This window comes from Montipora capricornis, chromosome 13 (genome assembly GCF_036669925.1).
Source record: "Montipora capricornis isolate CH-2021 chromosome 13, ASM3666992v2, whole genome shotgun sequence".
In the NCBI taxonomy this organism is placed as follows: Eukaryota; Metazoa; Cnidaria; class Anthozoa; order Scleractinia; family Acroporidae; genus Montipora; species Montipora capricornis.
The window spans coordinates 25541397-25552060 of NC_090895.1; the positions used below are offsets into that span (position 1 = coordinate 25541397).

At 41.1% G+C, this 10664-nt stretch overlaps 1 protein-coding gene across 4 annotated transcripts in view; it reads left to right on the forward strand.

Annotated features, from left to right (window-relative positions):
* Positions 1-10664, forward strand: part of LOC138030237 (deleted in malignant brain tumors 1 protein-like) — a 34825-nt gene that overhangs the window by 7693 nt on the left and 16468 nt on the right. Inside the window, exons 8-11 of one of the 4 annotated variants that reach the window (XM_068878129.1) lie at positions 1756-2121; positions 2532-2754; positions 3864-4126; positions 5233-6935. The exons of 1 other annotated variant lie outside the window; for it this stretch is intronic. In XM_068878129.1, coding sequence (XP_068734230.1) covers positions 1756-2121; positions 2532-2754; positions 3864-4126; positions 5233-5387 — 1007 coding nt within the window. In that variant the 3' untranslated portion in view covers positions 5388-6935. Of the gene's footprint in view, positions 1-1755; positions 2122-2531; positions 2755-3863; positions 4127-5229; positions 6936-7918; positions 8318-10664 lie in introns of those variants that run through there. 2 more of the 4 variants (XM_068878128.1, XM_068878126.1) reach the window with 2 other exon arrangements.

The following is a 10664-nucleotide window of genomic DNA, read 5'->3' on the forward strand; positions in this document are numbered from 1 at the left end:
TTTATGGCCTCCAAGGTCTTTATAACGCAAACTCTTGTTTTCAGTTGTATTCTTAACATCTAAGCTTTTTGAGAAATTTCAAGAAAGCGCTCCATTTCTGTGAAAAGGTTTTCTTTGTGAGATCAAAAAATCGGGACAGGTTATTTTGATCTTCAGGCTGGCATGGTCTGCGACGGACCCAATTGGTGTCTGGTTAAGTTTCTTTATTTTCCGAATACCTGATGTGACCCGAGATTTTTAAACCGCTCTCCAGGCGTAGCAATGTAAAAGAGCAAATACCTAACACCAGGCGTAGCAATGTAATCACAAGGCGTAACAAACCAGTGTCTGACACTTGCAGACTGCAGACGAACCCTAAATCACAGTTATTGAAAGCCAACCGTTTTAAAATGGGTGCTAAGACTGTTTATCAGCGCTATTTGGAATGGGTGCTAAGACTAAAATAATTTATAAAATAATTGCGATAGTACGCGCACTCTTATTGGTCAATAGCTGTGTTTGGATGAGAGTGTGGAAACACGGCTGTGACATCACACGAATTTTGATTGGTTATGTGTTGTCAGACGCGCGTTTTGATTGGCTGGTAGGAAATATGAGCGTGTATCAAGAAAATCTGTCGTCTGCAGTTCTCATACACCTACAGCTAATCAGTAGCTAACGTTTCTAACGACTCTAACAGTTAAAGGCTACGTTTCTAATTCTGATTGGCTGTTCATGGGGCCTGACATTTTGAAGCCGATCACCAGGCGTAGCAACGTAAAAACAGCTAATGGCTTAGTTTCTATTTAAAGGACTTATGGTTCTGTGTCGGTGGGTGTTTGAAGTACAGTTTTAATTTAATAACACCAAATTTTCATGCAAAAATAGTAATATCCCGAAATAACCTCAGTAATTGTAATTACATCTTTTGGTTATTTTATCATTGGTGAGGTGTCCAATACGATATGTGACAAAATATCACTGGAAAATTTTCATTCCAAATTCAAATTATACTAACCAGTGACGCTCGAGGACTTCCTTCATATTTGAAAAAAATAAAAACGAAAACGTGAATAACTTGCTGCGAATTTATCGAGTAGGTAAGTTCTATTGCTCTAAGTCGTTTCTTTCTCGCTTGTCATGGCAGCGAGGTTAGTGTCCCCGGAAAAAAGCAAGGGTAGCCATTTTGGTGCACCAAGCCTCGGGGAATTTCGGCTTAAAAACATGGCCGCTGATTACGTCAGTGGAAACTAGTTTCGAAGGACTGTGCCGTAATAATTTCCTCCTCCGCGCGCGATCTCGTGTTTCACCAGCTGCATAGCCCGTAAAATATTGTAGAGAGTTCACGCAGTATGTGGTGGCCTTTTCGGCGCTAATGATCACGCGTGCCATCGGCAAGTGTGCGTGTCCAAGTGTGCGCATCTTACACCAAAACGCATGCGTAGCATTGGACACGACCAATAAATATGGCGGCAAGTGGTGATTTAGTTGCGGAAGCAATGTTGGAAGACCAAATAACTTGTCTATACAAAGTACGGTGTCCTGAATAAAAAATCGAGAGCTACTTGACAAATCTTTCCAAGAAATGGCGGAGGAACTTGGAAAAACAGGTTGGTTGAACCGATGATAAAAATTTCAACCATTAAATTTGGACTAGTGCATGTGCTTCAAGTTATCGTGCATGTGACCTCGTGTTTTACAAGCAGCAATACCCCGTAAAATATTGTAGATATTTATATTTATACTTATCAAGTGTAATGTTTTTCTTCGTTTTAGACATCACTGTTGTCTGTAAACCAGACTACATTGAGGTTGTACTCATGCAGGCTAACTTTCCTGGAATTATTGTCAACGACTCGGTTCTCCATCTTGAAGACGTGGCCTGCGTTGCTGGATACAAGGATGCAGAAATGGTGAAATTTACGTTTGATCTGGTTAGCTGTAAAACCATGATAAAGGTCGAGAGAGACATGGTTTATTATATGAACAGCGTGTATCTGACTGCTGACCCAGAAACAGACGGCAGTGAAATTACTCGCAAAAACGCACAAGTCATTCCGTTCAGCTGTGGATATGAAAAGAAAGCTACCTTGTCTAAAATATCCTACAGTCCGAAAAGTACACTTGTCATCACAGACGCAGGTAAATATATAATACGAGTTCGCAGATGTGATATCGGTCTTCTTGTCACTAGTCTGAGACAAGACTCTTTGAAAAACAGTCTTACCGTTATTTGCTGCCGAGATCCCACTCAGGACTAGCCTAAGAGACTGTGTGAAGTGCATGTCAGCTTGAACTGCCTGCTAGGACTTCAAACTCTCCGTAAATCTTTCAATTAAAAGGGAGCTCAACGTTCCATTTTTGAACAAAGTTTATGAGTTGAGCTTTGCGATAGCATCTTATCCCATTTTCGGTGGAGTGATGGAACGTAACCTTCAACTTCCCCAAAGATATGTGACCAGTTGTCTAAACGCAGAAAGGGAGAACATTTACAAGCTGATCTACACATGTCAGTAATCCGGTTGTCTTCCTTTTTTGTGTTCGTTTTCCAGAGGGCTTTGGCAACTTCACTTACGAAATGGACATGTACACCGACGAAACCAGATCGCAAGTGGTTACGGAATTTCCGCAGGCAGTCGGGTTGGGCTCGCCGATGCACTTCGGTTTCCGAGTGAAATCTGACGATGAGAAGTTGAATGTGTTCCCGGATGTCTGCAAGGCCACGGCGGCATCCGACTATGATTCAACTCCTGATCATCTCATCATTGAGAATGCGTAAGTTGAAAAATAAACAATACATTACAATGAAACATATTGTCCTTTTCGGAGTGTCCCACATTCAGGTTACCAGATCCCATCGTTTTTCTTAGCCGGAGGGGTCTTCGCACGAGAAGACAAAGGCTTCTGGAGACCCAGGAAATTTTTTTTTTTTTCATTGATTAGCTTGCGCCGGAAATAAAGCTGGCCGACGTGGTGCGATGGGGTCAGCTAGCGGGAATCCGGTAGGTAAAATGATCAGTGTCTTTGTTTAAAACTACGCCAACTTATTGTTTCTTTCTGTTCGACACACGAGGCCACTTAAACATTCACATGGAGAAGCGTCTGAGCGCTGCCACGTTTAGTAAGTACTATTGACGATTCATACATGAACTCCGGAAGTTCCAGAATCTGGGACTGCAAATCTCCAGAGCCGCTTCATTTTCTCGTGCGAAGGTCCCGCCTACTAAGGAAAACGATGGGGGTCTGGGAACGAGAATGAGAGTCCCACTGAGTACAACTTGAACTAGTTCTCGAAGTCGTGCTCTGCATATGTAGTTCAGCGTATAATACGAATTCCAGTCTGCAGAAAACCACACCAATTCTTTTCCAAGATATCAGCATTTTAAGCTGCTTTTCGGGCTTGAAAACCCCCCAAATTATTTACCCAACACTTGAGGATCGTTACAGCCTCGGACAAAATTGTTGAAACACTTTGCAATACCTTGCCCTCCCACAATGTTGTTTTGGGAAATGGGCTCAGAAACTCGCGTTCAACATCATTTTAGCACACCTCCATTCTAGTCTAGTCTAGTCTCAAGCGACCACTCCGTTCTCTTCGAAAAACCTTATATAACAATGACCACAACCATGTTTTTTGAGCCCACGAGACTGAGCATCCCCAGCAAACCACTGTTTTAACGAAAACCGCTGGTCAGCAACCTAGTTCTGGTCATTGCTGTCTTCCGTTTTCTACAGCTTGTGTGGAAGTCTTACACGATCAAACGCTGTGATAGCTGACACCATGTCTGCGCATTCCAGACTCCTGTGGGGACATTGTATTTCTCCATCTTCGAAGATAACGCACGCGTCCACTAACTAACAACACCTTTTTTTTTCTTGCACAGTTGCTCCCGTGACAGCACATTACAATACGACTATGAATCGCAAGCTGAGCATTTCTTCAGCGTCGATGCTCTCCGTTTCAAGAGGGGTTACAATGATGTTTATATTCACTGCAAGTTGACAGTTTGCCGTGAGGATGACTCTGAGTCGCGCTGCGCTAAGGGATGCCAGGAGAAACGACGAAGGAGGTCGGTTAGTTCAGACGATTTGACTGTTAGTCTGACCCTTGGGCCTTTGCGACTGTCGGACGAGACAAACGAAGCAGGTAAGATTGAGCGTAAAATCAAGTAACTCAAAACGAAACCGTCCTTTTTCACTTTGCGCTTTCATCATACCTCTGTTAGATTCTCTTTGGTTGGTGGTTGACTTTGGCTAAAAGGATGACTCAAAAGTACCTTCTTGAGCCCACGGTGCACCAAACCCAAGAGACCATGTTGTTGTCACGTGCAGCAACTACTAACCTCCACCTCTTTGGTTGCCCTTCTTTCTCCTTTGCTACTCTCTTAACCTTCATTTTCTCGTCTTAATCTTTGCCCTTTTTTATTTTCATTCTTTCTTGCAACTACTCAGTTTTCTGTTCCTCTTACTCGTCTTTCTTGCGCTCCTTCCTTAACTTTGCTTCCTTGAATGTGGTTTCTTCCATATGCTGTTCCAGCCCTTAGCACTGCACCTTTCTCTTCCTTTTCCTGAGAGGGTTGTCCAATACTCCGACACAATGAGATTCATGGCACTTCACAATAGACTTCACAAAGTGTCCCCCAACCTTAATCCTTAAAAAAATAGTAACAATTTTGCGAGACTTAAAGAGCGGGACACTTTGTGATGTCTATTGTGACGTACCAGGAATCTCATTATGTAGGAGTATTGGACATGTATGTTTCCTGATCCTTCGCCGTCGTCGTCGTCGGCATTATTATCATCATCATGAACATCATCGTCATCAACATCATCGTTATCGTCATCATCATCATCATCGTCGTCATATCACCATCATCATCAACGTCATCATTATCATTATCATCGCCATCGTCATGGTCATCGTCATCGTCATCATTATGATCATCGTCATCATCAACATCATCATCGTCCTTGTCGTCATCGTCATCAGCATCATCTCCGTCATCGTCATCAACATCGTCATCATCATCATCAGCATGATTGCCTTTATCTTCTTTTCCCTCCGGTCCTTTATCTTTTTTTTTCCCACTTCTTTCTCTCATTGAACTCTTCTCCCTCTTGCCCTTTTCCACCAACTGCTTCCTCCCTCCTCACCTCACCACCCCTGCTCCCTCTTCTCTTCTACCTTTACCTGGTCTCCTAATCCTTTTTGCAGCATGAAATATGAACTCTCTCTCCTTCTTGTTTTAGCAGTTGAAGAGAGGAGTAACTTGAACGTTGCAGACGAGTCCAGTAGCAGTAACTTGGCGATGATTGTCGGGGCGTTAGTGGGTGTCCTTGGTATGGTAGCCATCGGCCTCATTGTCGCTGTCGTCGTCATCACTCGCCATCGCCGATATGCCACCTAACCTTGGACAAGAGCGGCACACTCGTTGTTGCCGATAGTTTGGTTAACGTTTGAGCAGATTTCACGTCGCGAAAGCAATGTTAATTTATTTTCTTAAACTTTTCCCCTTGTCTCCCCTTGTCTCCCAAGCCCGCCTAAAACGGCCATACTTAGTATTTTACTCTGTCCATAGTTTATAGAGGGGAATGGTTATGAAACCCGACAAATTTCTTTGTTGTATATTTTTGATCTCATTTTTGGCTTTGACCGTGCACAAAACACAACAGCTGTTTACTCCCTATACTGAGGAACTAACCGATAGAAACGTGTTGGTTACGTACTTCATGCATAGTGTATGAGAGCGCAACACAAAAGATTGTGCACGGTCGTGGACTTTCCAACCTAAATCTTGGCATCTTTGTTTGCTCCTTTGATGTTTGCCGAGCTTCAAAACCATTCCCCTCTATTAACTATGCTCTGTGTAACGCCAGACGATGTTACTCATCAATGGGGAGAGAGAGAGTCAATGGGTTAAAAAAAGAAACCTAAACCGGTTGGAGTTGATTTTTTTGTCAGTTCTGCATAGCTCCGGCTACTGTGGACTAAGCGATGTCCTGAAAGACTGTTTATGGAAGCTGTGTTGTTTTAAGAAAGAAATTTTACTGCCTTTCATACCTTCCCCTTTATCTTCCATCAGCAAAGCACAAAAGTTTTATTTTTGAAAGAACACAGCATCTGACATAGCCCATGTTTCTAAAATTGTAAAATCGAGTAGCATTCAAGGATTCACGTGTAGTTTGTCAGCGCAGAGGTAGAAATGGTTGCGCATGCGCAAAACTGGAGAGCGGTTTTACAGATATAAAATTTTGAATGAATGTCTGTCTGCGCTGACAACAATTAGTCTATTTGCTTAATCCCCTGTGATGTGTTCATTTTGAGAAAAACGTCCCATTTGGACTGTTTATAACTGACGAAACAGATTGCCTGTTCTGAAGACTGGCCTCAAAGCCAGGCGAACTGACATTTATACCAACAATCCTGAGCTCTGGTTTCATCACAAGCAAAACATTAGCGTGAAAATTAATTCCTCTTTCTTAAGAGTTCTTACTTAGTTATGAGGTATTTATCTGTGAATCGGTTTGAAAATAAGAAGGAAAAAAAATCTAGAGCCCACTTGTTTTTAAAAGCTGAGAAGCAGCTTTGCAATTAATGTTTTAACAATTTTACAGGACAATTTTTTCCGTTAATAAGCAGCCAGTCCTCCATATTCAGACAGAAAAAGGCTGAATAATCAGTTACTAAGACTTTGTTGAGATTGAAACATTACGCTGGTCTACAGTAGCTTGGGCAGATTCTGTGTCTGTCACATATGGACATTTGCCCTCAGTTAAATTACACAGGTTTCTTCCCTTTGCTACTTTGATCTAGTCGGGGAATTTGACGTAAAGTTGGGAAAAGTGCTTTTTGTTTATCATCCTCAGAGTCGGAAGCTTTTTGCGAAACGAGACAGAGGAGGAGAGGGACGGGCTCTCTCCCCTCTTCTGTCATCCATACCAAAACCTAGCCCCCCACCCCACCCCCCCCCCACTTTCAAACGTGCTCCGCGGTCCCTGACAATAGGCACTTTAATATAAGAAGTTAGCTCTCAAAACATTCTTTACTTAAAACCTCCACTTAAAACTTTTGAACACCTTTCAATTTGTCCAATCTTCCTTTCCTCCCTTTATTGATCTGAATTCGTTAGTCATTAGCATGCACTTCGTTGCAGTAGGAATTGCACTTGGAATGTAATTAATCCTTCGTTTAAATTGCTACATTTACTTCATGCCGAGTTCAAACTCAGCGTCACCAACCCCAATGAAGTTAGCGACTCAAAAAAAGACATTCTATTTATAAAGCATCGCTTTATCTCACGTTCCTTGAATATATCAACGAAAACTAAGAATAATACAAAGCCTCTGTCTTTTCTAGCAACGAGAGTAAACTGTCACAAGAAAACCGCAAAGCCATAAAAATGTCAAGAGCGTCTTGTATAGAATTTCTAATCGTAGGCCTTACGCTCCTTGTATTTTTGCATGACCTAAAACTGAGAACAATAGACAACCTCTGTCTTTTCTAGAAACGAGAGTAAACTGTCACGAGGAAACCACAAAGACATAAAAAATGTCAAGAGCGTCTCGTATAGAATTTCTAATTGTTTGCGCCTCCATGAGACAGACAATTAAGCCTTGTCCTTTAATTAAAAATAACGCTTGCTTTATATTTAAGATATCTAATTAAAAAAATTACCACTATTTTTAGAGATTGGATAACCTACGTCAGACTCTGGATTTTCCGGCTACGACCAGGGAAATCAAAATATGTGCGTACTCAAAAACCGTCATCGGCTTATGCTTTGTTTTTTCTTCCAAAGCACTTCCCTTAAATCTAATTTAGATCTTGGGTCTTGCCAAAGAGATGACAGAACATAGCCAGTCATCATATTGGCGTACATGTCATTTAATTAAATGTCACAGGCAATGAAATTTGGTCTTTTGTCATTAGTTTAAAAATAGCGTTCGATTTCGCGCCTGATAAATCCGAACGTTGCTTGTAATGCATTCATACTGTGACTGGAACTGAGGCGTGCTCAATGTTATTCAAATGACAAGCGGTCTGTGTTGAAACCTGCGGTTTATTTACAAAGAATGTCTTCACTGAAAACGCATGTTTAACGACCCTAAACCTTTCGACAATAGGTGGAACTGCAAACAGCTTTAGGCGACTATCGCTGCGTAAATACCGCTACAGCAGTGTTACCTACAGCAGAGCTTTGGTTTCTCACAAATTTCGTGCTCCGTTTAAAGGTTTCTAATTTCAGCAAGAAAATGACCTTGACGCCGTTTCTGAGGTTAATCGCCGTTTTTGCCCTTTGGAAGTTGTTTGTCACAGACGCAGAGACAATCATTCCAGGTATGTGATATAACCTGGAGTTCACTTAAGTAAGCACGAATTCGAAAGCACTTCTCCACACCACACTCGTAAAAACGTAGTTTGCACGGCTCAGTGTGGAAACACGAATACGATTAAGGCAGCATTCCCTTTAACGCTACTGTTGATGGATTTCTTCTAACGCTTGCTTTAATATTTATACTGTTTACTTTTTAACACTATACCGTTGCTATTTATTTAATTTCCTTTTCATTGTATTTGAAAATGCTCTTAGCCACATGACGTCGACTGGGTTTCAGTTGGCCGTGCTACGCATAAAGATCAGCCCGCTCAACTCAGAACTGATTTATTTAGCATTTCAAAACCAATTGCCACTATAAAATATTCCATGTTTCTCCCTTATCCCTCGGGTAGCAGGGGAAGAATCGTGATCTTGAACGATTCAATGCAGCAAACACTTACGAAGAGATTATCTTAAAAGTGGCGCAAATTCTGTCTGGAAGACGGTACAATCGCTTATAAAACGCCTTTTCCATTAGCGGTTTTGCTCATCGGTTTACACAGTTTTCGCTTGGATGATTTCAAAGACTTCCAGTGCCATTGATTGTAAGAGTATATTTACACGAGATCTGCACATAATTGAGAAAATAGGCACGTGTACCTTACACTTCTAAGTGACATGTGCGCGTTGTGCTTTTATTTTTTAAAATAGGCACGTATACCTTACACTTTTAAGTGACACGTGCGGGTTGCGCTTTTATTTTACAAAATCCCATGATTTACATATATAGACACGATAGGCTTTTTATCAAAGATCGATGAAAGATGTAAATTGGTTTGCTGCATGCTGCATTAACGAAACAATGTCAATAAGCTTGAAGTGAGCCGGTTTCACGTCATTGCGGGTAACCTATGTCTCTCCACGGACCAAAGCTTTCACGAAAGATCGAAAATCCGGTTCAGAAATTTGATATGCCATAAAACCGCTGTATTATTTTCCCTGTTGTCACTTCATAATAGAGACTCTAAAAATCTAAGACGACGAAGTCGCTGAAAACCGTCACCTTAAAATATAACTTTGGACTATCGTAAGCCTTTCGCGATTATTCCACCTCGTTCTCGTCCTACGACGCGGGCGAAATATCCTAAAAATAAATTGATACGAGCGGTTTCAGAGTAAAAGTAAAGAACGAAAGGTTTCATTTATAAGCTCACTTTGTCATTTAAAGCTCAAACTTTGGTGATTTCGCGTCGTTGTTCTGCAGGGTACAGCTAACATATGTGCTAAAATCTGTAAAAATGCGTGCTACCCGTGCAGCACGAATCACTGGTGATCCTTACAATCTGATTGGCTCCCAGCAGTGCAATTTATTTGCTTGCAGTCCTTTGCCCTAAATCAAATCAATTAATCGCACCATTCCCCAGCCAATGAGAAGGGGACACTAAAACAAAACAACCAATCATATTTCAAGGCTTGTTTAAGGTAAGCGATCAAATTGCAGGAAAACGAAAGACAAAGAAAGCCATTGTGAGGCGAATGTTGCAACTTTTGTACCCAACTGGATCAATAAAATATTGGTACTGACTAAAATCCTGTATTTGTGCGATTAGATTTCTAAATGGATGTAACAAAGTGGTACTTAAACTTCGTGTCGTGCAATTTTGGTGTGAAATCCTACGTGTGATTTCAACGCGCTCGTTCGATTTCACATCATAAGTATGATTTCATTTCAATTACCATTACTTAACTTGTGATATTCTTGTTTTTTGGGCGTTGACGAATTCTATTGATCTAGCACAGGGATTGCCCTCATAAAGCAGTGGTTCAAGAAAGAAGAATGAAATATAAAGCACATATAGAGAGACATAAGAAGGCTACTGTGACGAACGAACTGTCTTCTTTCAAAATCATGTAGAATCTTAGGGCGCTTTCCCTTTGTCAAAACTGACCGGCCGGTATTTACAGATTTTCAGCACAAAATTATATCGATATTTCAGCCTCGGGTTTATTCTTAAAATATTCTTAAAATTTCGCAAATTTCAGTCTCGATATTCTTATAAAATATATTCTCATGAAAAAAAAAAAAAAAAGATTGTAGCATTGGTAGGCAAAGCAACGGTGAACAGAAGTGAGTAAGACACAAGGTATTTTTCCTTGCGGTAGTCGAGCCGTGAACTAAAGCTATAAGATTGAATACACTGAAGACGAAGTCATTCTTCCCGGCGATGTTCGGACGTTTGATTGAAGGAACTCTTAAATGCGGTTTCGCGATTATTTGGCAGAATTGTAAAAAAGGGTGTATGAAAGTATGGAAGTTGACTATTCTGTTTTTTAGCGGCAGAACTTTGCGCAATAAGATTCATATGC